Consider the following 27896-nt stretch of genomic DNA (forward strand, 5'->3'; position numbering starts at 1 on the left):
CACACGCTTCTTTTCTGTTTCAGAGATTTCAGGATGACACTGCCAAAAATTAATATGGCAATAAAGTCAACAGCAGATTTTGAACACTTATTCCTAATTAGGAGCACTCACCTCTAAGTGGATGTAGTTACTGCCGGGGCTCAAAGATTACAGTAAAGGCACAAAATACTGCACGGCAAAAGGAAACTGATGTCTCTTTTATGTGTAAACACACAGGAGCATTTGACTGTTGCTGCTTTTTGTAAAAACTCTTTACCTTTCCTTATAGGCAAGCAGTGAATAATCAGTGACCTTTGTCCAGATGAGGCAAAAATAGTTTAGAAAGATATATGCTAAAAAAACCCCTACACTATTTTTTGTTGTTGTTCCGTAATTAATTCTACACATTTCTTTTTTTAAAAAAACCATAATTGGATGTGTCTAATGTAAACAACAATTTACTTATAATTAATTTCAATAAAAGTAAATCTCAGTCCAGCTTGGTAATTTTTTTTCTCAATTTACAAATATTTAATATACCCTTTGCATTAGTCAAGTGTGAACTAGAAAAGTATTATGTATATTTACCTTTTCTATCTATTAAAAATGTCAATAACAAGAATTGTCAATACATCACAACTATTATTTATTTATTTATTTGTCGTGTCAGGAGCAACCAGACATTTCTTATTATGAATAATAATAATATTAGTCATATTATTATGAATATCTAGAAGACTAACTGATGAAATATATCGCATCCACTAATAGCATAAAAAATAATCTTGAATTTACATGTGATTGTTGTTGTAAATCACAATAAAGCATGTTTACTTGAACCAGATAGCCTCAAAAATTGATATTCAGGTAATGGATATGTTTAAGAAAAAAACATATTAAATATAGTGCAAAAGGGGCATCAATATGAAGTTTTACACTAAGCTTCATAATATAATCATAACACTATGTAACAAGTTTTTTTCCATAGTTTTTCAACGAATATCTCACAGAGCCTCAACCAATTCAACACAGTTTGTGGCAACCACAAAAACAAAGTTTCTGGAGTATAACATAACTACCTTAAAAGCAAGCACCACACAATTAAACAGGAAATAACACTTTCAAACAAGGAACATTTTTTTTCAAATTTTGTTACATAGTGTAATTCAAGCACCACAATACCTGGAGTTGAAATAGCTGCTATTATATCTGAGACCAGTTAACAAATATTGTACTCTAGTCATAACCATCTTTTAGACTGTACCAGACTTGTTAATTTGCATCAAGACATCTATCCAACAATGCAGTTTATTATTGTACAAAATGAACAAAATGAACATGAACCAATGTGGTTCACAGAAATTGTGTTGTCGTCATCGTCATCATCATCATATCCCACTTTATTTCTCCCGAAGGGGACTCAAAGCATCATGTAAGACATAAAAGAGATTTTAATGTAGGATAACTTACTTAAAGAACACTCATCTCAAGTCCCATTTTGGAAAAATGGCAATATAAATTCCGCAATTAAAATAAATGAGTGAGTGACATGAAGGGTTTGATAACATTAAATAAGAAGTGCTTTGCATGTTTACCTTACTTAAAATTATAGCATTTCATCCATATGTCATGAAATAGATGAAATATATATGGTAGAGTCTCGCTTGTCCAACATAAATGGGCCGGCAGAACGTTGGATAAATGAAAATGTTGGATAATAAGGAGGGATTAAGGGAAAAGCCTATTAAACATCAAATTATATTATGATTTTACAAATTAAACACCAAAACATCTTGTTTTACAACAAATCAACAGAAAAAGCAGTTCAATACATGGTAACATTATGTAGTAATTACTGTATTTATGAATTTAGCACCAAAACATTGCAATGTATTGAAACAGTTGTAGATCCAGGCGGGAGGCAGATTGTGTTGGATAATACAGAACGTTGGATAAGCGAAGATTGGATAAGCGAGACTCTACTGTATATATAAAAAGAAACAACTTTTAAACTGCCATAATCTCTCATAACCAAGGTATTTTCTTACAGTGACTTCAAAAATGTCCATCTGCCCTTCCTTTTTCTTTTAGGGACTGGGAAAGGAGATATTGCTTTATAAAAGATTTCATAAATTATTTACTGGATGTTTTTCATGTGCAATTTTGTAAACAAAGCAGCTTGCATGCCCTTTAAATAATTTCACTGTTTAGTTCTTGAGTTGTGATCATAAATTTGCAATGTGCAGAATACATAATAGAACAGAGTTTCTGATAAATATTGTGAGCTGTATTGCAATTCATTAAGAGGCAAAGCTGCCACCTGCATAGATTTTGAGTTTTGTGTTATCATAGAAGCAGCTATCCCAGCAGCTTTTAAAACTAGGGAAACTGGGATCTGTCTTCAAAAGATGACATGGTAAATATGGCACCAGATAGAGAGACAACATATTGAAATGGTTTGAGTATTGAACTCAGGAAACCAGGTTTTAAATTCCTGCTTGGCCATGCTTGGTCAATGAGTGACCTTGGGACAAGTCACAGTCTTTCAGAGGGAGACAAAAGCACAATTTCTTTGAATAAATCTTGCCAAGAAAACACTACTAAAAGTTCCACTTAGGGTTTTCATAGGTCAAAAGCGACAACCATGTCACTGAGCACACAAAAGATACTGAGGGCCTCCAACTTGTAACTATAATTCTACCAGTTTTAAAAAGCCACTATCCAGTGTTAAGTATTTCTGAAAGTAGTTATATACACCTTATGCCTTTTGTAAATGCAAGCTTACTTGTCCGAACGTATCTCCCTCTACATCCTGCCTGGCAGTTTAAGATCGTCCAGGAAGGCCTTCCTCTCGATCCCACCTTCTTCATAAATGCGTTTGGCGGGGATGAGAGACAGAGCCTTCTCGGTGGTGGCCCCCCATCTGTGGAACACGCTCCCCAGCTGAATTAGGTCAGCTCCATCCCTCCTTTCCATTAGGAAGAAGTTCAAACCATGGTTTTAGGACCAGGCATTCGGGCAACAGGCTTGACAGCAATTGCAATGTTTTGGGAACTGACTATGAACAGGCTTTGGACTGGGTCGTTGGTTGCTGAATCAGACTTGGATATGGCAGTATGGTTGATAATGTTTTAAATGGATTTTAACCTAATATTTTTACCTATTCTGTAATGTCATGTTGTATTGTGTTTTTGTATGTGTTAGCATCAAATTGTTGCCATTGGAAACTGCCCTGAGTCCCCCCTTGGGGGTTGAGAAGAAAGGGGTACAAATGTTTGAAAATAAATAAATATTCCAATTTGGAAACTAGGCTGGCTCTGAAGAGCAAGTTGAAGTGAGAAATGTGGGTATACAAATAAATTATGCAGTTATTATTTCCACCAATGCAATGTCTAAAGTTACAAGCTACAAGGCATATAGGGATGAAAAGAATATTCATTGTATTTGTGTCTGGGTCAAGTGTGTGTGTGTGTGTGTGTGTGTGTATGCGTAAACATCATGTTGCTTTTTGTATAACATCCTTGCTCTATTTTTTCTGAGCAAGGTTGCTTTTTTTGGGGGGCGGGGTTGTGCCAAAACTCAGCACTTTTGTACAGAAAAGCTATGTTTCTATCTTACATATTTTTCATTCACTTCTCATTTCTCACATAAAAGACAACTGCTTCAAGATCTCCACTTTTGTATGCAGAATTTCCGAGTGAAGACTTTCTTTTTTTGGCACCAGGCAGGAAGTTGCCAGAATCATTCAGCTTCACATGTATGGATGAAATAATCGAATACTTACATCCCTGATGCCAGCACATCTCACCAGAGTGGAGAAACATGACTTCCCTAATCTGGAAACAAAGAGGCACCAACCCACCTACATAGAGCCCCTCTCTGCATTCCTTGTTTTAGTATATTATCTGGGCAAGTCTTCACAACCTTTGTTTCAAAGATCAAGTGCACAGGTTATCATGTTTCATGAAGACACTACTCAAGGTATAAGGGAAGAGGCATTTGACTGTAAATGTTCAGCACCACTTAACCCACAAGAGCTGGTCAAGTGTTTTCCCATAAAGCAGAATGGCATTTTATTTAGACAGCAATTCCAGCCGTTGGCAATTAATCTCTTAGAGAAAATCAGTTTTCAAAGAGATATTCCAATAAATTTCACCCTTTAAAAATCAATCTTATTTGTTTCTAACTCATCTAGGGAAAGGAGGTATTTTAATTGAGGTCTCCTCAGCTCTTCAGGCAGAGATCAGACTAGGGCAGTAGGGTGCATAACTACAATAAACCAAGACAGAGTGGCTCTTTACTTTAAATCATTTCTGGCTGAACTAAGATTGTATTAATCATTGCTGTAGACTACAAATAATAGATATTAGGTATAAGATAAAAAAAAAGATTGTGGATTTACCACTAGGAACTCCAAGACTTCCCCCATTGGTTGAGGTTAACCATAACGTCAATGTACAAGGTATTGGACAGCTTTGTTGCTACTACAGTTACATAGAAAACTTGTACTATTATTTCTAGTTGTCCTGCATTGCCTGAGTGGGTGATGAAGGGGCCGCTGCCCCCCTGCTTTCATCCCCTTTTCCTTCATTCCCTCCCCAAATACCTTCTCCCTTTTCCTTGTGGCCCTCTCCTTCTTCCCTCCCTTCTCCTCACATACATGTCACCTTTCTTTCCCAGTGACATCACAGAGGGACACTTCGCTTAGCAACAGCCCATCCATCACAAAAGGCCCCTGGATTGTCATCTAGCAACAGCTTTTGTGGTACAAATAGACAGACATACGTTGACTTTTACATATAGATAGCTGGATGCAGGGCATTTTCAATTTCATTTATAGACTTGCAGGAAATTTGCACAGTAGCTATCAAATACAACAAATTACAAAAGTAGTAAAGGAAAAGATTTTCCCCAAATATTAAGTCCAGTAGTGTTCTGGGGAGTGGTGCTCATCTCAATTTCTAAGCCGAAGGGCCAGCATTGTCCGTAGACAATTAGTATTTCAGTGGAAAGTGTGGGCCTGATTTTGGCTGGTGAGATAGGATTGTTGTTGTTATTGTGTGCTTTCAAGTAGTTTCAGACTTAGGTTGACCCTGAGCAAGGGCCGAGTAAATGACCTTAGAGGGCCTTAGTTTGAGGACTGCTGCTCTAATCTATAAATAATTCAATCCACAAAAGTCAAAACTGTAATTTTGGAGACGCAACCATATGTTGTTTGCTTTACTATAACATGTTCTACATGTTTTTGAAGCATTTTTTTGAAAATGTGGTTTGTTCCAAACTAGACTTACTGGGACAGGTTACAGGGAACATATGACTTCCTTATTAAAACTGTTCCTTGTAACTGGCCTGTTTCCAGGCTTTGGGCCACTGGCGCTATTTTCCTGTTCTCTTCTTTCTTTCTTTGAGTATTTTCCCACAAAAGATGTGATTTAAGGACCACAAACAAAAGGAATAATGGTTCCAATGTAAGTATCACAGTGAATAACTATTTCTCACATACCACGCTGTACCTACTCTGGCAGGGTGTTCTTTCTGTGTAACACATTCTGTAGATGCACCCTTAAAACAACATCCCACCACTAAGAGCTTCTCACTTAATGACTCTTTCTTTTCCCCCAAACCAGCAATTAGAGATTGCTACCCAATTACTACCAAAGCTATCTGGGAAAAAAATCACTCAGGAATCTGCTCTTGGAAATAAATAAGGTAGTTTACTCCCCAAGCATAACTTCAGTAAATGCTGCTCTTCAGCTGATAAGATTAAAATTGGCACCTCCTAGCTTGCTATGCTGTCGGTGTAGCTCAGCTCCAACACAGACACATGCTGGAAACACCACTTATATGAATAAGAAATTAGAAGTGCCACAACAGACTTAACTACTAAATTGAATCTCCAGTGTCTGGCAGTGACCAATACAAAAGAGAGTGTCCCTACAATATTATTATCCAGTAGCATTACATATGACCTTCTTCAATGTGATGACCATTGTCAGGAAAAAAGTATTGTGAAACTGGACTCTTTCCAAAAGTCATGGGGTTTTTATATTCCCCACTGCATAATTTGGAAGATGTTAAAACAGGATATCCTCAGAGGTTCTCTGCACTATAAAGTTTACAGAATTGGACTCCAGACTGCTTTGAGTACCAGGAAAGCCAGATATGACAGAACTAGAAGGCAATAAGGTGTTTGGGGTCCAACAGAAAGGTGCTATCCAACATCTAATGATCTCCATGGGGACAGATGCCACTATGTGGCTGGAAAACGAGTACAGTAAATACTGACATTAAGTTTTAAGCTAGAATGATATTTGTAGCTCTCCCTTTTAAAAATCATTTTCTTGTCTGAAGCTTGTCTTTTCAGTTTGTTATGGTTTAATCATTGCAACTATTTTTTTTAAAAGCTCTGTGTACGTGTTTGATAACATTCTACACACACGAGACACAATATACTATATTTTTACAATTGTAACTAGTAATCAGTTACAGATAATTGTTACTAGCTTTCTTTTTGGGTGCCCTTTACTCTTGAAATCCTAAATACGACTCTTTGTAAAGGACATTCAGACTGACTTTGCTCTTGCAAACTTCAGGGGGGAAATTAGGTTGTTGCTATGCTTTTAAAAATATATACCCGAAACTCTCTAATCATTCTCAAATTGATGTGATCACACATCACCAACCTCAGATTGTTTATACTGCCATCCTCTCTTAACAGCTGTGTCATAAGGCACATCCACGTTCTCTCATTGTCGGTCAATACCATGCAATCTGCTCTTGTGTTGCACAGTTCACGTACAGTAACGTGTCCCAAGGCATTTTTACAATCCATAAAAGATAGCCCAAAAAGGCAAAACCTCAAATGAACTAGATAAAGCAGAGGAGAAAGGAAAAGAGGAGTGAAGAAACCACCCACCCACCATCTAGATATTTCAACCTCTAAATTAAAAAGGGAATGAAAGCACACAGGAGGGAAAACCCCCGTTCTCCACTAGAAGAAATAATTATTTTATATACATCTCATGCATTTTGAAGTCAATTGCATTAAAAGAAATAATGGTTACTACACAATAACAACTGTGATACTTAGCATACAGAATTTGCATGTTAAATGCAGAAAGTACCAGCATATCTTCAGGTAACCTAAGTAAGCAAGGAACAAGAATTACTGAATCACAGAACTGCAGAGATACAAGGGCCATCCAGTTGAATCCCCTACTATGGAGGAACACACAAAGGAACACTTAACCAAATCACTCCCAAGAGATGGCAATCCATTTAAAACCTCCAGAGAAGGAGACTCCATCATGCTACCAGGAGCACATTCCACTGCTAAACAGTTCTTACCATCAGGAAATATTTCCTAATGTTGAGACGGTTTTTATTTTCCTGTAATTTGAATCAATCTCTCTGTGCCCTAGTCTCTAGAGTAGGGGTCTGCATTTTTTTAAAGCAGAGGGTCTTGTCGTTGTGTGTCTTCCAAGTTCATGGTAGCTCAGACTATTGTGGGGGGGTGGGTGGAGAAGAATGGGACAGGGAACTAGAGTTTGAAAAAAAACACGAATGAACCCTACCCATACTGCACATGTCTTTTTGTAGTGCCAAAAAAAAAAAAAAAAAACCCATGCAAGAACAATAAATATTTAAATTGAAGAACAATTTTAACCAACAAAAACTTACCAGTATTTCAATAGGAGATGTGGGCCTGCTTTTGGATGATGAGATAGTCAAGATAATCAGGATTGTTGTTGTTGTGTGTCTTCAAGATGTTTCAGACTTAAGGTGACCCTAAGTCTAAAACAGGGGTCCTCAAACTAAGGCCCATAGGGCGGATGTGGCCCTCCAAAGTTATTTACATGTCCCCCACTCTAAACACGGCCCCCACTCTGAAACGACTTGAAGGCACACAATAACAATGAGCGTAAATAACTTAAGTATTTCATCAGCCAAAAGCAGGCTCATGCTTCCCATTAAAATACTGGTACGTTTATGTTGGTTAAAATTGTTCTTCTTTTTAAATATTCTTTTGTTCTTTCATGGATTTTTGTTCTACAAATAAGAACAAAAGTGTGCATATGAATTCGTTTGTTTTTTTCAAACTATAGTCCGTCCCTCCCCAACTGTCTGAGGGTCCGTAAACTGGCCCTCTGCTTAAAATGTCTGAGGACCGCTGGTCTAAAGTTTGGGCTGGGTAAATGACCTTGGAGGGCCACGTCTGGTCCTGCGGGCCTTAGTTTGGGGACCCCCTGCTCTAGAGTAACAGAAAACAAGCTTCCTTTCAAATGTTTAAATATAGCTATCCTATCTCCCCTCAACTTTCTCTTCTCTAAGCTAAACATACATAGCTCCCCAAGCCTCTTCTCTTTGGACTTGGTTTCCAGACCTTTGACCAGTTTGGTCATCTTTCTGTGGACACGTTCCACCTTGTCAGTATTCCTTCTTGAACTTGATCCATAGCGTTTTTTTTTTTTTGCTGGATTTTATACTTTAAGGCCAATTCCTAACAGTACATATGTTCAACAAGACTAGATTTTTATTATTTTTACAAATTTACCCCTAAATGTATATTTATTCAACAGTCTAATAGTTTAATAATATTTCTATGTCACTTTTCTATTGTGTTTTCATAGAGGACAAATACCACAAACTCAAGAGAAAGCATATTCCAAAATGGTACAGTGAGGTGCTCTTCTGTGTGGGAAGCTGTTCTGTCTTCTCTCATAAAAAAAAGACTGGACACAGATTTTTGGGTGTTCATTGATTAATTTTGAGTTTTAAAGTTAAAAAGAGGATACAAACCACACCACTTTAAAGACAGATAGGACCATGCTCTCCCTTAGAAAGGCATATAAAACATCAGACAACGGCCTAACAGGGCGCTTTTGGCAGGATGTGAGTAGTCATGATGGAAAAGAAGAAGACAGGTAATTTACCTAGTCAGGGATAAATTATACTGCAATTGCTCAGATAGTTACAATGAGTAGCTTTATTCCAATTAAACTAAGTTGTCATACATATCATTCAGAATTTATGATCTTAGATCCTGGACAAAATGGGATTCAAACTATCCGGGAAAAGGTGAATGGTTTCATTGAAGGGGAAAAAAACCCCATCCCTTATCAATGTTTGTATCTTGCATTAAATGATCTTGAACCCATGTGGTAAATAGGTATATTGCAAGAGCTGAATATATTCAAAGCTCAATCAGCGCTTTTGGCATGTCTACACAGGTCTACACAAAACCATATCTAAAGCAGCTAGTCATAAGGGAAACACCATTGATAAGGGAAACACCAAAGTTGAACAAGGTTTCTCTTTTGGAAATATAAATCCCACACTGACTGCACTAGTTGCAAAGAGGAAAATGCTCTTCACAACTATAGCCACAGGTCTACTTAGTGCAGTATTCTCTATATTGACAGCTCTCAAGATTGAAGACAGTAGTTGCTGTTAGCCTCACCTGGTTTTGTTCAGTGTAAGTACCCAGAACTGCGTACTTTCAGTCATTTTTTAGATATGGAAGAAATGTCTGAGCAGGTTCTTCAGTTTAATACCAAATAGCGCAAACAAAGCAGAGCAATCATGGAAGTAAGACTAATTTTAAGACAAGTGTATGATAGAACTGAACAAATAATGTACTTGTAATTTTTGCATTCTTGCAATTCAAAGCATTTTAGTGAATTTTTAAAAATCTTTGTCTGAAGATCAGGTATGTGTAGATTTGTATATTCTTATAAGTCACCACACATAATACAAACATAAAATATAATCAAATTCCATTTTTAAAATCAAAATATTCATTTGAATTCCAGTGGCAATCCTGGTCACAGAGTAATCCATAGAAACAGTTTTTAAAAAGATTTTACAGAAGTTTTTGATATTGCATGGTACCATATACTGCTAAGCATGATATTAAAAGGTATTTGTCCTTTCACTATTATTTCCCTTTCCTTATATTATGATAAGTAGTTGATTTCTGACAGTGAACAAGGCACATTTCATTGCTTTTTATGGTATTCATTTTTTCAGACTTTCATATGTCCATTCAACCTATAGCTAAAGTGCATTTTCTGTTTTGCTCTTGAATTTCATTTCATTTCAAAATTTAATACAAAAATGGCTTCTCGCAATGTACACTTCCAGGACGACAGATTCTTTACCATTTTCATATCTCCACACCCAAGAAAAAGATTAAAAAGATGGAGGAAACGTTGTGAGTCCATGCCAACCTGAGTTGCGCAAGCACACTGCAATAATATCAATGAGCTGTGATGCTGTATGTTTATCATGAGATAATCACACCCCTGGAGGATTAAACACACTCAGCTGAACCTTCTGCCTCCTAACACACTTGGGGTGTCATTATCTGATGATAACCCTACTCCCTGTCAAGCCTTATTGCTTAATTAGGGGTTATGAAGGTGATAACAAGACTGGGAAAAAAATATCGGATGAACAGCACCTAAGATGTGCGATACCTTAATCAACTTAAATCTAGCAGCTGAAACAGACATGGTCAACAAAAGGCATATAATCACTTAACAGTAATTACGTGCTACACAAGAATGCATCAGCTGATACGTGGAGTGGAAATTCCCACACTTAATCGGTAGCTCTGTCAATGACTTTATGAAAAAAAAAATCTAAGAAAACATTATATTCCGCTCGCACCAGAAGGCAACCTCTTCGGCTAAGGGCTAAATCCTCATAATCCAGCATTTAATCGTGTGGCATACAAAGGAAGAATGTTTAGGAATAAGATCAGGCACACCCTTTTTATGTAGCTGGCATCAAAAATGCAGTTAGAGACTGAAAAACAAGCAAATGCTTTTAAGCACACGGAACATGCTCTGTCGAAGTCCAGGTCTTTTGTTCTATTCTGTAAACACTTGCCCTATTTGCAGATGGAACACGCTCATGGGTCTGCTCCACTCGGAACTGCTTTCCAATTCACAGCGAAACATCAATTATCTTTATCAAACAACAATATCTCATCTCAGTCCATTATCAAGATGGAGTCTTATTTTAGCTGGACTGCAGCCCTATCTGTATATCAAGGCGGGCCGCAGTGGCAGAGAGTGAGTGAAAGGCTGTGAAATAATCAATAATAATCATCAAATTGTGGCCGACAGGTTGTGAGGATGGAAGTTTTTGATGAAACCTCAACCTTTTTTTGTGTGTGTGTGCGTGCAGATGATAAGGTTTAACCTTTACAATACCTGATAACTATGACTCAGAAGAAGCAGCCCAGCATACACATAAACTGAGATTTGGTCATTTAAAATAAGACTGAAGCAGTATGCCACCTTCTTTCCAGATAACATCCTCTGTTCAGGAAGGACAAGGGACAGCTTCATGAACATACTGTGAGGAGCATTGCAACTATTTGCGTGAACATTAAAAGAATATTTGACTGCACTGCAGGGTCAATACAAGACAGTGTGATTGCGAAAATCATTGCAGACACCATTATTAGGAGAATCCAGGATGCTTGTTATGACTTGACAATACGTAGCAGTATGCATTTTTGGTTCACATGAATTCAAAATGTGTATTATTCATCCCTTAACAAGACTTGAAACTTAAAATATCTCAAATAAATTCTTTGAAACATGCAGGGAAATAATAGAAGTAGGCAGATTTTAACACGGGAAGTATAAACACTAACAAAGTCAAGTTACTATATTTACTGTACTGGTCTGCTTATAGTTTTTGTTTATAAGGTTTGTATTTGAGCTCATTGGGTTCCTAAACAAGCTACAAATTCAGAAGAGAAGGTAATAGTGCATTAAGACCTGGCCAAGGTGGTCCACACCTTGGTCACCTCTAGACTGGATTACTGCAATGCACTCTACGTGGAGCTGCCCTTGAAAATGGCCCGGAAATTTCAGATGATCCAACGGGCGGCGGCCAGGTTGCTAATTGGGGTGCCTTACAGGGAGCGGTCAACCCTCCTGTTCAAGGAGCTCCACTGGCTGCCATTCATTTTCCAGACCCAATTCAAGGTGCAGGTTCTTACCTACAAAGCCCTGAACAGTTTGGGACCTGCCTACCTGCGTGACCGCATCTCTGTATATGAACCCACATGATCCCTTCAATAATCTGGGGAGGCCCTGCTCTTGATCCCACCAGCATCGCAGGCGGGGTTGGTGGGGACGAGAGAGAGGGCCTTTTTGGTGGTGGCCCCTTGACTCTGGAACTCACTCCCTAAAGACATCAGACAGGCCCCAACCTTGGCAGTCTTTAGGAGGAGCTTAAAGACGTGGTTGTTCCAGTGTGCCTTCCTGGAATAATGATCCCATAGCACTTTGTCCTCCAAAGACTTTACACTTTTTAGATCTGCTTGTATGCCCTTCCACAAACGCCATTATTACCTTTCGTCCATGTCCCAGCATTATTTCCATTTTAACTTTACATTTGGCCTTCCCACTGTTTTTAATTGTGTGTTGTCTTATTGATAATGGTATATATTTTATTGTCTATGTTTTATTTTAATTGCTTGTACTGTTGTTGTTTTGCTTCTATTGTTGTATTTGGGCTCGACCTCATGTAAGCCGCACTGAGTCCCTTGGGGAGATGGTAGCGGGGTACAAATAAAGTGTTATTATTAAAGTGTTATTATTAAGACTTCTAATTCTCTTCCTGATCACATCCCGCCCAGCAATATGTGAAACAACATAATGTAAACAGTGAGGACACCTCAGAATTCTTGACTCAAATTGGAACAATAAAATACTAAACAATTTTATGCTATGACATGGTTAACCCATCAGGAACCCACCACAAACTCTTGCACTCCGCCATCCACTCTTGTGCACAGATTGCTCCTCCATTTTTAGTTTTAAATATAATCATGGCACAACATTAGATCTGCATCTCTGTTAATGTTAACCACTATTAGTTCAAGCAAGCACTAATATAGTCACTTCTAACCATGTTTTCCTGATATACATTACTAAATAGGCATATCAATGTATAGTCCATTACTAGAGATTTGACAAAACTATATGTGCTCATATATATATATGAGGAGCACCCGGTGGTGCAGCGGGTTAAACCACTGAGCTGCTAAACTTGCTGAACAAAAGATCTACAGTTCAAATTCAAGGATCGGGGTGAGCTCCCACTGTTAGCCCCAGCTTCTTCCAACCTAGAAGTTTGAAAACATGCAAATGTGAGATCAATAGATACTGCTTCGGTGGGAAGGTAACAATGCTCCATGCTGTCATGCTGGCCACATGACCTTGGAAGTGGCTATGGACAATGCAGGCTCTTCGGCTTAGAAATGGAAATGAGCACACACACACGCCCAGAGTCAGACACAACTAGACTTAATGTGAAGGGGAAACCTTTAGCTTTACCATTATATGTGCTCCCAATAAATAGTTAAACGTAGCGTGTCATATATCAGATGTCCATATTTATAATATGTCCATATTTATAATTTTCCAACTTCCTATTTCTACTTGTGAAGGTTATTTTGAGTGCATCAAACCTGAGCAATGTTTCAAAAGATTGCCAATGTATTCCATAAGCATGCTACACATTTACAGAAGGAGGGTGTGAGTTTTTTCTTATCTTCACTAAAATGCAGAAAAATTAAGTAATATATCAAAGTTGTCATTTAAAACTTTTTTTATCTAGAAAGTGTCTATTAGATTAATATTATATGAAAGGCGAGTTCTCTAGGTCTAGTTTGGCTTTCTACTATATCATCAATAAATATGGGAATAACTCAAACTCTATCACATTGATCTACTTGTAAACAATTAACTTCTTAATGGAAGGAGTGGTAATCTCAAGGCAGGAATAGGTTAGTATACTTTTCTTGCAGCAGTGTGCATCACAAACCAGCTCTCACTGAATTCTTAAATACAGTTTAAAATCCTTAAAGCGCTCCTAACGTATTCCTAAAGTATTCCTATAAGCCTCCGGGGATCATTTCTGTTTAAAGAGCAAGGATGGCAGGTTAATTGTCTTTAGACACAAATTACTTAATAAAGTAGAGGGCAAGTCCTCTTTTTTTCTTCTTCTAAAGGCAGAGTCTGACAGCCAATTAGCAAAGGACAAAACATGAAACTCCTCATAGCTGCCACCGAAAGGGCTATCATTTTAAAAATAATGCCAAGCTAGGACAATGCTTTTATATGTCTCAAGAAGTGCCTGTTGATTTAACAATATTGTGAAATCAGTTGCACTAACCACCTTGTTCATTTTCATTTATAGCAGAACTATTTGTAAGCTTTCCTCCACAGAAAAACCAAAATGCTTGGTTCTTAATTGCGGAAATCTGCTCAAAACCAGCACAATGCACAAAGCCCCGAAGTACCTATAGGTCTCTGTCCGACATATAATAAATGTTATCCAGAAATGCAGCAGTTGAACTAAAGCTACATCAGTTGCTTTCCAGAGCTGAGTAGCAATAAGATAGTATGTTTTATTATGAGTGTCATGGAGACGGTGTGAAAAATCAAGAGCCACAGGCAGTAAGCAGCAATGGGTCAATAATGTTCACAGAGACATTGTGTAGATAATCAACAACAAGGCCTTAGGTTCTCTATGCACTGCAAACAGCTGAAGGGCAAATCAATACAGCCATGGGAAGGACACTGCCTTGTTCCACTTCCCACAATACACTACCCACCACTACAGGAAAACACCCTAAAATGAAATGAATTCTAACTTCATCTGCAGCAAGCACAAGGCAACAGTGAAATAAAAATAACCACTATTAAAAGCATTTCATACACCCTGTACCTGTAGCAACAAAGGAAAAACTAAAGTATGGAACGTAGGAGAAGAAAGTCTGATGAAAACAGATCTAAACAGTGAGTGATGACTGTAAGACGGGAAATGCTATGTAGTCTGAATACTTATCGTGCAATACCAACAGGAATGCAGAGAGAGATTATCTGCAGACTGCCTCCCTCACCTTTCTAGATCTCCAGATTTAAACAGATAATCAGAATGACTGAAATTTGTGAGCTCTGCAGCTGCAAATTTAGAACGTAACTTCTGGCAATCAACTGCTTCTAAATTAAATCCGGAACAAGAGCTTGATATTAATAGATTTACTTGTATAGTACAAGCTAAAAAGAAATGACAATATTGTATTACAGATGATTTTTGCCAGAAGCAATATTCGGCAAACAACATTAATTAATGACTTTTAGAATATTTACAGCTAATTTTTCAAATCTATTTAGTAAAAAGAATGTCGGAAATAAACATTGATGTATTATTTTTAAGGTAAAGGCAATTCTCCTCTTCTATCAAGGCATTAATCACCAGCGAAAATTTCACTAAGATCCTATGAGCTCATGTTTACCATCTGATTAAAATGTACTAGAAGAGAAAAGACGCACACATAAACAACTAACCATTTTGTAAAAGATTTAACACAGAGAAGCTATTTTCTTTTTTATTCACATGACAAAATCATGTTTGCTACACCCTGTTTCTTCATAACCTGGAAACTTCACTACATTTTTGAAAATATGTACAAAACACAGAACATGAAAACGACAAAACAAACCCAAGGCAATGTGAATAATTAAACACACATACAAATATTGTCAGTTTACTGCCTGATATGATTTAGATGACTGAGCATGAAAAATTGATAGGAAAAGTGATGCATGCATGGTGTAAGTGTATATGAAGAATTGTGAGCATAAACTGAAACTAATGATTATTACAAACTGTTTTTACTATATACCACTGAAAAAATATATTAAATTATATACCAAATACAGCATGAAACAAGAAGGGAAAATATTTGCCCCCTTAACTTTTACAAAAAAAGACTTTCTTATAATTCCTCCAACATAGGTGCAGATATTCACACACACAAATAAATTTAATTAATTAAATCAAATGATTGTATTTTTTTATATTGTCAGAAGCGACTTGAGAAACTGCAAGTCATTTCTGGTGTGAGAGAATTGGCCATCTGCAGAGACGTTGCCCAGGGGATGCCTGAATGTGTCACCATCCAGTGGGAGGCTTCTCTCATGTCCCTGCATGGGAAGCTGGAGCTGACAGATGGGAGCTCACTCCATCTCACAGATTCAAATCATTGACCTTCAGGTCAGCAGTTCAGCCGACATAAGGGCTTAACCCATTGCACCACTGTGGCTCCATTGTATTAAATGGCATGATTTTTATACCCACAGTGATTATTGTTGATTTCCCATTTTTCATCAATGAACTTCTTCTACATATCTAAAGCTGAGACTGTGATAACTTAAGATAGGAGTAAGCCCTGAAAGAGAACTTAAAATGGCTTTGCATTTGTGAATTCAAAAATGCTCTGGAAGAATTTCCCAAAAGATGCCAACAAACTGGGGAATGGATTGTGTAGCAAGGGCTGTAGAATAGTTGTTGACCTTACAAGAGGCTGCATGACCAACTGAAGAAGAAGTAGTTTTAATTTCTATCTAATTTGTTTGCTTAATGAAATTTTCCCATCACATGCGCTTCGCAATAGTGACTTGGTAACCTTTGCCAACTATACTAGAATACAAGAGTTTTTGGCTCGAGGCTTCTATTCTCTCCAGAGTCTGATCTGTCAGTTGGGACATAGAAATGCATTTCATTCCCTAAATAAAGTTGGATCATTGATTCACTAGGCCAAGAATTCTAATTAACAGTGATGCCTATTCAGGGCTGTTTCCAGGTTTGAGGGGATCCTGGTCAATGATCTGGACAGGTGTCTAGCTAGCCTTTACACAATTGGGCACCCTATCAATATCATTTGGTAATGCTCAGCAGGATAAACCAAAATAAAAACTGAATTCAGAGTAGCCTTAGCTGTGAGTCCCTTTAGGGCCTTGGAAGATGCTCAAAGATGACATTTGCTAATGCCAGCACACCAGTTCATTTTACCTGAATTCTGAAATAAAGCCATGATCAATGTGTCATCAAATACTCTTGGTAAGGAGAATTTATATTCCGATTTCACAAAGTTTTTTTTCTCTTGTTGAAGATGAGGGAGAGGGAGGAAGAAGAGAAATGGAAAACATGTACTGTGCTAGATTTATTGGGTTTTCAGGCAAAACGCCCTGAAGTCACTTGGTGACTTGTTTTCAAGTACTACTTTAGTCTATAGCTACTGAGAATTTTAATTAGGGGAGCAGCTGTGAAACCTCTTTTGCAAAACTAACTTGATTTTTGCTTTAAAAGAAAGGTATAATAAAATATTGGTAAAATGAGCACATTCTGTTTCTCACTGACCAATTCAAGTCCTTGCTTGGCAGCTCATTGTTATTGATAGGTATCTTCCGAATGGAGGAAAAGTCAAAGAATTGCCAGTATTTAATCTGCTCAGATGAACTGCCTCATATCTGCTACCAGAAGAGGACAAATGCAGACATTAATCCAGGACAAAGAAAATCATTTTTACTTCCCCTCCATATGAGGCACCATGTTGGGACTTTGCTCTTGGTTAAATGTATTAAACTATTCATGGGCAAACTGTTCACCATTCCTGTGCTCATAAACTATTTGGTATGTCCTGACTCAGTTCCAGGCTCCATTCATTCTATATTCATAAGATTCCAGCAAAAAATACCAAGTAATTCATCAGCAAAAAGGGGCAACCCTTTCTCATAAATCAGGCAGTGCATTTACTCTGGAGAAAGGAGGGGAAATATACATGACAGTTTGTAGAAGGACAGCAGAGAGACAGATGGAGCCATCACAGTTATTGCCAAAGTATTCATATTCTAAGCTAAGATGCCAATAGCTGGCGCTCCCGTTTGCAGCTGCACTTATTTTCTTCCTTTAGCTAATAGACTAGTTCCCAGGCTATGATATTCTGGAACCTTTCATTTTTAAGAGTAGGGTCTTCCAAACTTGCCATGCATGTCAAAGGCAAATCTACATCACTGTAGACTGATCTCTCTATCTGCAAGGCAGATAATTGCACCAACCTGGTGTTTAAACATTTTAAAGAATTATAAAAATGATAGCCACTGAAGTTAGGAGCAAATATATATATATATATATATATATATATATATATATATATATATCTAAATATGACCATTGGAAGTGTGAACACTTCAAAAATTAGTGCAAGAACAAGAGTAGCCTTATATGTTTCCAAACAACAATAGCTAACAAGTTAGCAAACATGTTACTACAATTGCCAACTGACTGAATTATGAATGATGTTGTTGTTGTTCATTCGTTCAGTCGTCTCCGACTCTTCGTGACCTCATGGACCAGTCCACGCCAGAGCTCCCTGTCGGCCGTCACCACCCCCAGCTCCTTCAAGGTCAGTCCAGTCACTTCAAAGATGCCATCCATCCATCTTGTCCTTGGTCGGCCCCTCTTCCTTTTGCCTTCCACTTTCCCCAGCATAATTGTCTTCTCTAGGCTTTGCTGTCTCCTCATGATGTGGCCAAAGTACTTCAACTTTGTCTCTAGTATCCTTCCCTCCAATGAGCAGTCGGGCTTTATTTCCTGGAGGATGGACTGGTTGGATCTTCTCGCAGTCCAAGGCACTCTCAGCACTTTCTTCCAGCACCACAGCTCAAAAGCATCGATCTTCCTTCGCTCAGCCTTCCCTAAGGTCCAGCTCTCACATCCGTAGGTTACTACAGGGAATACCATGGCTTTGACTAGGCGGATCTTTGTTGCCAGTGTGATGTCTCTACTCATTGAGGTGCTCAAGCTCCAGCGCCACAACAAGGCGGTGATCCTTTGCTGGAGATTATGATTGATATATATATATATTGAAATCATTTGTCAACTTGGAAACAGGAGCCCCCGGTGGCGCAGTGGGTGGAACCCCTGTGCCGGCAGGACTGAAGACCGACAGGTCGCAGGTTCAAATCCGGGGGAGAGCGTGGATGAGTTCCCTCTATCAGCTCCAGCTCCTCGTGCGGGGACATGAGAGAAGCCTCCCACAAGGATTTTAAAACATCACAACATCCGGGTGTCCTCTGGGCAATGTCCTTCCAGATGGCCAATTCTCTCACACCAGAAGCGACTTACAGTTTCTCAAATCGCTCCTGACACGACCAAAAAACTTGGAAACAATTAGAACTCCCACTAGAAATTCAATTTTATTTACAGAAAGGGTAAGTCTTTCCTTCCAGGGTGAATAAACAGTAATTTCATAATGAAATTATCATTTCCAGCAGCCAAAACATGAAGTGAAGAAAATGTTGTTTACCAAAAAATCTTACTTTAGCCACATGGAGTTGCTGCAAATTTCACCTTCTCCTTACCGATCTGTAATTTTTAAATGCAATCAAGACATTCTGCTGCAATGGCTTTTTGGACATATGCAAATTTGAGAGTCTATTTGTGTGTGTTGGTATCATTTTAAGGCCTTGTGTAATTCTGTGAAATCTGCTGGGTCAAGTGTCTCATCACAGCTGGGATCAAAAAGATTGTGTTGATGGCAGGCTTTTTTATAATTGTAACTGAATTAAGATGTTGCTCTTCTGCAATATAATCTATCTGGAACTTGTAGATGCAAATACTGTCCCACCAGCCAGTTTGCCATCCACATCAAGCAATTAATTTCCAACACTATTCAAACCTGTAGCATCCTCATTTCAGGATAGACAAACTAGTCACCTCTACCTAACAGCCTCTTAGATGCATGGCTTTTGCAGTACTTAATTAGCTTTAATTCAGACAAGTGGGTTTAATTTCATTCTTCAGTTTCCCCCCACAGAGTCCAGCTATTGATTTCTTCCATCCTGAGTCTGTCCAAAGTTGATGCCCCATTGTTTTCCCACTTGAACTTTGTAAATGCCCTTGTGGCATGACACTCAGTGCATCTTTTGCTGGAGGGACCCAATGTAGACAAACATTCCCTCATGTGGCTCCAAAATCTACCAGTACTTTGCTTGCCTTACAGACTGTTCTTCACAATACCTGTGAGAATCTCTATTCTTCACATTTTCAGAATCAATAATACTCTACTGCTTGCACCCCTTCATTGAATTCTTTACTCACAGTGAAATACCCATTGAGGATTTTGCAGAACTTAATCACACTTTGAGTGCAAAAAAAATCTGTCCTGGTCATCAGAGGACCACCTGTACAAGTACAAGCCATGTCTCAGCACTTGGGATGGAAATACACTGAACCATGAAAGATAGCACAAGCACAAGTTCATATACTAATCAGTCACCACTATGCTTATGCAAAACATCCTTATATTTCCAGATTCATAGGGTTCACAAATCAGTTTCTCTGTATATGTGAACAAGTATACTTGGTAACAAGAGCAACGGTAAGGCAACAAATTTTTGGCAACAAATTAGGCAAGGGACATGATTAGATTATTTTTAGATCACATTGCATTCTATCATGGTCCCACAACTGTATAAGTATGCTTTATACTTAATATCACTCTGTACTGCATCTGAAGAAGTAGATTTATATCCATGAAAGCTCATGCTGAAATAAAAATCAGTTAGTGGGTTGTTGTAGGTTTTTTTTTCATGCTATATGGCCATGTTCTAGAGACATTCTCTCCTGACGTTTCGCCTGCATCTATGGCAAGCATCCTAGGAGGTAGTGAGGTCTGTTGGAACTAGGAAAAAGAGTTTATATATATGTGGAATGACCAGGGTGAGACAAAGGACTCTTGTCTGCTGGAGCTAGGTGTGAATGTTTCAACTGACCACCTTGATTAGCATTTGATGGCCTGGCTGTTGTTTGGTGTGGCTTGTTAGTGCCTGGGGCAATTTTTTGTTGAGAGGTGATTAGATGTCCCAGATTGTTTCCTTTCTCTAAAAACCAGTTAGTCTTAAATTCCTTGTTTTCTTCCCTTTTCTTTCTCTTTTTAATGCTGTAAGAGACTAACATGGATACTTCTTTAAAAACTAGGAACAATTTGATATCCTTTTCTTTTTACCTTTATCTCTTTCAATTCATCACTATATAGTTTTTTGCACTTTTTACCCATTTGTTGATATCTCAACTCTATGGTCTGTAGTCACTGAAAAGAGATTTATGGTAAGAGCTGACAACCACATTATGGCGATTTCTGTAGAAGCTGGTAATTCATTGTGTATATGCACAAGTGATACCTTTTTCATTCTGAACAATTTTAAGCAACAGAAAAGAGGCCAATTTCAATTGGATTCATTGAGACACATCGGTTACTATTTTATTTTTGCACTCAGAGGCGGCCCTAGGTAATTTTCAATGGTAAGCAAGCAGTATTTTGCCCCCCCCCCCAAAAAAAAAACACAAAACCAATCACTGATATATTTTTTCTGTTCGTCGTGGGAGTTCTGTGTGCCATATCTGGTTCAATTCCATCATTGGTGGAGTTCAGAATGCTATTTGATTGTAGGTGAACTATACATCCCAGTAACTACAACACACATACGTCAAGGTCTATTTTCCCCCAAGAGCGCCTAAACAGCGCCCCTGGGCAAAATCAACTATACTGCAAATGCTTACTTTGCGTAATGAATTGAGCTGCCCCTGATTGCACTGGTATAGTGCACAGAGAATTCAAACAATATAATCTCTTTTCAGTGAATATTCAGTGTGGAAACACAGAATACATTCCATACAGATAGCAATTCAAGATGGGAAAGAAAGTATTTATAAATGAGCAAAACAATCATTCAATTGCCTATACATGAGAACACTGGAAATGAAAGCTACTTTTTCTGACCAAACTTGTATCTTTTCAAGCTAACCAGACTGGCTGACATAATTAATAAAACAAGTTACCTACCAGAACTAGTTTTAACTGCACTAACTCAAGAGAAAAGACCACTTTAAACAGCAAAGAACAAAACAATTTGAACTAATGTGTATAAATACAAGTCAGTTATCCTGCCCCCCTCCCCAAATCAAACTGGCTGTTATCAATTCAGAGAACGTATCCTAAAACGTTGTTGGGAGAAAAGGGTGGGGAGGCAGGAAAGTCAGGAAGATAAGATACTCCAGCATGCCTACTAAATCAAGGGCAAACCAAGCCAGAGGGAAGATTTTCATTGCAGATTCAGCCAGTCATACAGAGAAGTAGCTGTGAGCACTTGCCTAGCCTGTCCATCAACACCTCTGACCTTTGTTAGCTACTTTAGACTCGCAGACACATTTGTAAAAGCACAATTTGGAATCCATAATGTGAAGCCATGCTCTCAGAACTAGTGGTGAAACAGAAATCAGTCTGTTTACCCTCCAGACATGTTAACTAGCAAATTATGGAAGACTAGAAAGGGGGGAAAAACCCAGAATAAACACATCTCTTTGATATCGCTTCTGGAAGAAGGAATAGGAAGGCATACGTCAAAATTAGAATGAAGTAGTCATTAGGAACGGTGTATGATTTTCTTTTCTGATATAACATCAGGTAGAATTGAAAACTCTAGTCTTTAATAAATTTAAGTTCGAGTTAGACCAATCGGATAACTTATTTTCTGATAAGAGATTAATACGTTATTAAACCTAATAAAAAGGATGGTGAGATCTAATAGTAAAATCTAATTGCTAGTTGGAAATACAAGGAACACCCTGTAGAGTGGCCTCACAAAATCAGCTAAAATTTAGTAAAACAAAATTTTCATTGTTTCAGTTTCATTGATCAAGGGTCTAAAGGCAAAGGCAACAATCTCTCTGGACAAATATTGCCATGAAAACCTCATGATTGGTTCGCTTTAGGAAACAATGTGATGGAACCAACAACACAAACAATTCTAGGATTAATATTTGGATTTCAAAATACGAAGTATGTATACTCAAATTGAGCCCCCCCCCCCCCCCCCCGGTAGTGCAGTGGGTTAAACCACTGAGCTGCTGAACTTGCTGACTGAAAGGTTGGTAGTTCAAATCCAGGGAGCGGGATGAACTCCAGCTGTTAGCCCCAGCTTCTGCCAAACTAGCAGTTCAAAAACATGCAAATGTGAATAGATCAATAGGTATTGCTACTGCAGAAGATAACAGTTCTCTATGCAGCCATGCTGGCCACATTATCTTGAAGGTGTCTACGGACAATGCCGGCTCTTCGACTTAGAAATGGAGATGAGCACCATCCCCCAGAGTCAGACAAAACTAGACCTTTACCTTATACTCAAATGGTATTTCTTGAAATTAATTTGAAGATCTGGAGTTTATTATTTAGAACTTAACGCTGGCCATATCCAAATATGAGGCTGCATTTGTTTCATGCCAGTTATAGCCATTTCCTTCATCAGAGGAGCTTCTGACCATTAGCTTCTGGCAACATGAAAACACTGGGCACCTACCACTTAAGGTTAGAAATCTTTGCAATTTTTGAACTAAATTAGTGAGAAAACGTGGTGCCTGACTATGAGGATAGTTCCCAGAAGTAAGTATTAGTAATTGCACTCATCATTGCAGCTTAACTCCATTCTGGTGAAGATTATTTCTGCTGCTTTTACCTACTATATCTGCTAAACAAATGCTTGAATACTAAAAAGGGATCTAGAAAAAAAGAGATCTTACCAAAACTAGCTCTAGTGAGCTATTATCGGAAATATAAGCTTGGCACTGAAATGGGCTTCAAGATACCCTGAGTGAAGTTACAATGTTCCTGGACACCTATTAACCCACCCCTGCTTGCTGTTCAGATACAGCAAATGAAAACAGTAGGACTCTATATACACCGAGTCCTTCATTAAACTATTGATCCCCTTTAGCATTATCCATAATGTTCCAGCGACTCAGCATGTCAACTGGTGCAGAGCTAGTCTCTTTTCTTTCAATAACTTCCACAGTTTACAGAGAGGATATCACAATGATTTATTTACCTGACATTTTCCAGTCCGGATGTCGTAGAGGGCCACTGAACCATGGCGAGATCCAACCGCTATTCTGTGACTCCGCTCATAATAGCTGACCATGTAGAACCTGAAATGAACGTTAGAGAGAGGAATAACTGAGATTTAATCAGAACTGCATGTAACATAAAACTGATTTTTTTACTGCATTCTGGTAATTAATGGCAATGCTAGATTGAACATTTTATTTTACAAACTGGTCCCAGAAAATCACTTCAGCTGTGGTCACAAGGCAGCTATTGACACTGCCATGGCATGCCATCCTTGGTAACAGATATTTTCTCTGCCCCTTGGCAGATGAATCAGGATCCTTACACAAGAATTCAAGCTGCTTTAAATGAGTCAGATGGAACAAACAAAGAAAAAAATTACAAATATTTCACAGAGTATTTTTCACTTGATAAAATTCATGGCATCTACATGTATATACTGGTTCAAATACTACCCTCTTTCCCCATTCATTTTCTGGATTTTTTCCTCAAAATATTGATCTTTCTGCTAAAGACAGTGGCATACATTTTTGTCACCCCCCCCCCCCCCTGCCACAATGACCTTAGGAGGCATCCTGTTTGAGACATATTTATTTTATCTCCCACCTTTCTCCCAGCATAGGATTCAAGTTGCTTTATGAATGCCATTTGGGGGGGGGGGGGCAGTGCCTTCCTCCCATTGCTATGCCCACATAGCTATTCAAAGAAAGCAGGAAGGATCACAGAAACATCTGGCTAATCTCTGTTAACCAGTTACAAAAATCATTATAGCAGTGCTGAGATCCACAGAGGCATCTAGGTATAGAGACAAAGCTAGGCACTTCTTTTCTGGCTGCTAGAGCTTTGCAGTAAAGTGAGGAGAGGACATCTAGTTCATTCAGCTCTATGATTCTATGGTCCTTGTGTAGGTTGACATGCAGTATTTACTTGAGTATGACACACCATCAAATCTAGTGTGTACCTCACTTTTGAAGGTGCTAATCACAAAAGAATTGGATTTGCCCTCAAATGTAATGCGGCTAACAGTGCAGGCACAGTATGTAAGGGAAGCAAGCAACATGAGTGAAAAGAAAGTTGGGAAGTTGGAGGCCCATTAATAAGGCCTTCAGAAATGAGGGGGGGGGGGGTTAAAGCCTTTATGCCTGAACCTCATGGGACTCAGCCAGGGGTGGGGTGAGCAGGAGACCCTGAGGGATCCCCAGAAGAAGATCCATGACTAAGCGCCAGGAACAACTGGGTGACCAACCAGGCTCTCCTCCTCCCTCTCAGTGCCACGGAGCCCCGAGACTGCCGCCACTACCGGGAACAACCTATGAGCACTTTCAATCTCATTGTCCAGCTTCCAGATTCCTCGGGCCCTTTTCACGCAGGTGAGTAATATGTGTGATTCTAATGCGCCATCAAATCTAATGAACATCTCATATCTGGCAATTTAACTGGCCAAAAAAGGTGCTCATTAGACATGAGTAAATCTGGTGTTTCCGCCATGCTGAAGGGGTGGTTGAATTGCAACTATTGTAAGATTTTAATGGTTGATTTTAGTAATGCTGGTTTTAATTGTTTGGGTTTAATTGTAATAGTTCATTTGATATATATGTGTATGGCATCAAATTGCTGCCTGCTGTAAGGCCATCTTGAGTCTCCTCTGGGGTGAAAAATGCAGAATATAAATATCCCAAATAAATAAATAAATAAATAAATAAATAAATAAATAAATAATATATTCTTTTCAGAAACCGGATGGTTTATGATCAGCTAATACACTTCTTGAGTTTTCAGGGATTTAAACACTGGTTTTTCTAGTTTAGGTCCAAAGCTCAGTGTTACATTATACTAACAAGCATTAAGAGGACTTTTGTATAGGTGCCTGTTCTTGAATCAAGACATTAAGAATATTCCCAAACTGAAATTAAGTCTCCACAACCAAAAATAATTCCCTAGACCTACTTTAGATGAAGCTTCTATAGGATTGCTTTGGACCCAATCCACTTTATTCTAAATACGAACTGTAGTTATGTCATACATCTTTAAACATCCCCTGAGTTACAAAAAAGAAAGAAAGAAAGAAAGAAAGAAAAGAAAATGATGATAAAAGAGGAATGCACTGCATTTTTTAATTATCAGGTTTAATGAAAATACTGTTGGTTTTTTTTTTTTTTTACCACTGAGGATAAAAGATGGTGCAATGCTGAAAAGATAATTCTAAGTGCAAGAAGGTTTAGTCTAAGGAATTTGAAGCCCGAGGGCACGGGAGGATGTGCAGAATTATTTAATATGATTGAACAAAAATCAGGTAACAAAATGAAAAGGTCTCTAAGCTCTTCCTTTGTTGTAGTTTGTTTTATGTACAATAATAGATGAGGAGAGACTAACAGGTGTTCTGGGTGGTTCAGAGTGGGAATAGAGCAGTTAGAATTTCAGGCAACACTATTCTGAAATCTAATTTTATATACAGTTTCTTCTCTTCGAAATTCCCTGGTTGTCTATTAGCAAAGTCTCCTTCTCACAAACATACAGTTTTGCTTTGTGTGCAGGCTCGTAAAGCTTGTGGCCTACTATTCTAGATGCAGTCTGCCACCCATCAATATAGCTTGCAAGGGGAATGGAAAATAGAGTTGGCATCTATGTTGTAAGTTTTTTGCACAGATGTATTAAATTTGCAACCCAGAACCCTGTCTGCAAGTCCTCTCGGCAAATAAAGCAATGCTTATTAATGATGGCCAAGAGGTTTTGCCGCAAAACTCTACTTCCACTCAGTGATTTTGTGTTGATAAGAGACGAATTCCTCCTTTGTAGCAGCACAGTATTTCTTACAGACTTTCTATGAGACTATCTTGAAAGCAGTAATTACTGTATCTACAATTTGATTTATTTTGTGTGTGTATGCATTATTGCTTCATTGTTCCCATAAACTATCCTTGCATTATTTATACAGAAGAACAGCATATAACTGTATAACATAAAGAGCAACAAAAAAAATATCTGACTTTTGATATTAGCCCGGGGCTGCCAGAACAGGGTATGGATAGAAGTACTGAATAACTTGACATATTTGGCTAATGGACTAACTTTGGTTTGATGGGCCACATGCTTTGGGATACTGCTCTCGTGCAATGTCCCAGCTCAGAACAAAATTGTATAGGGAAAGTTTCTAGCATTAAGGATCAAAAACACTTCACTGCTATTTTTTCTGTTTGTACAGAAAAAAGTAATTAAAATGTTTCTCAAAAGAACAATGACATGAGGAGCTATGGCTTGCTCTACATCAGACAGGATGTGCAACCATGAAACAAATTTAGCTTAGCAAATATTATTTAGGTTGTTGTAGGTTTTTCTGGGCTATATGGCCATGCAGTTCTTGTGGGTTTTTTCGGGCTATATGGCCATGTTCTAGAGGCATTTCTCCTGACGTTTCGCCTGCATCTATGGCAAGCTTCCTCAGAGGTGAGGTCTGCTGGAGCTGGGAAAAAAGGGGTTTATATATCTGTGGAAAGACCAGGGTGAGACAAAAGGCTTTTGTAAGTTGGGCTAAGTGTGAATCTTTTCAACTGACCACCTTGATATGGCCATGTTTTGGAGGCAATTTTTATAGCCCGGAAAAACCTACAACAACCCAGTGATCCCAGCCATGAAAGCCTTCAACAATACAAATATTATTTATTTATTTATTTACCGTATTTATACCCTGCCTTTCTCAACCCTGTAGGGGACTCAAGGCATCTTACATATATATAGGCAACAATTCGATGCCATGTAAAACATAGATATATATTAAAACAATAATTAAAAACGTATCAAACCTTAAAACATTTTTTAAAATCACATTATTCGAATACATAGAATATAACAGAGCGTATTCCTTGGGGCCATAAGGAAGGCTGAGCGAAGGAAGATAGACGCTTTTGAACTGTAGTGCTGGAGGAAAATTCTGAGAGTGTTTTGGACAACGAGAAGATCCAACCAGTCCATACTCCAGGAAATAAAGCCCGACTGCTCACTGGAGGGAAGGCTATTAGAGGCAAAGATGAAGTATTTTGGCAACATAATGAGAAGACAATGATGCTGGGGAAAATGGAAGGAAAAAGGAAGAGGGGCCAACCAAGGGCAAGATGGATGGATGGTATCCTTGAAGTGACTA

General features: G+C 38.3%; 1 protein-coding gene across 7 annotated transcripts in view; it reads right to left on the reverse strand.

Annotated features, from left to right (window-relative positions):
- Nucleotides 1-27896, reverse strand: part of WDR7 (WD repeat domain 7) — a 231527-nt gene that overhangs the window by 17722 nt on the left and 185909 nt on the right. For all 7 annotated transcript variants that reach the window (XM_060761305.2, XM_060761309.2, XM_060761304.2 and 4 more), the window contains one exon: nt 23739-23838. In XM_060761305.2, the coding sequence (XP_060617288.2) occupies nt 23739-23838 (100 nt within the window). The remainder of the gene's footprint in view (nt 1-23738; nt 23839-27896) is intronic.

Source organism: Anolis sagrei, chromosome 2 (genome assembly GCF_037176765.1).
Source record: "Anolis sagrei isolate rAnoSag1 chromosome 2, rAnoSag1.mat, whole genome shotgun sequence".
Lineage (NCBI taxonomy): Eukaryota > Metazoa > Chordata > Lepidosauria > Squamata > Dactyloidae > Anolis > Anolis sagrei.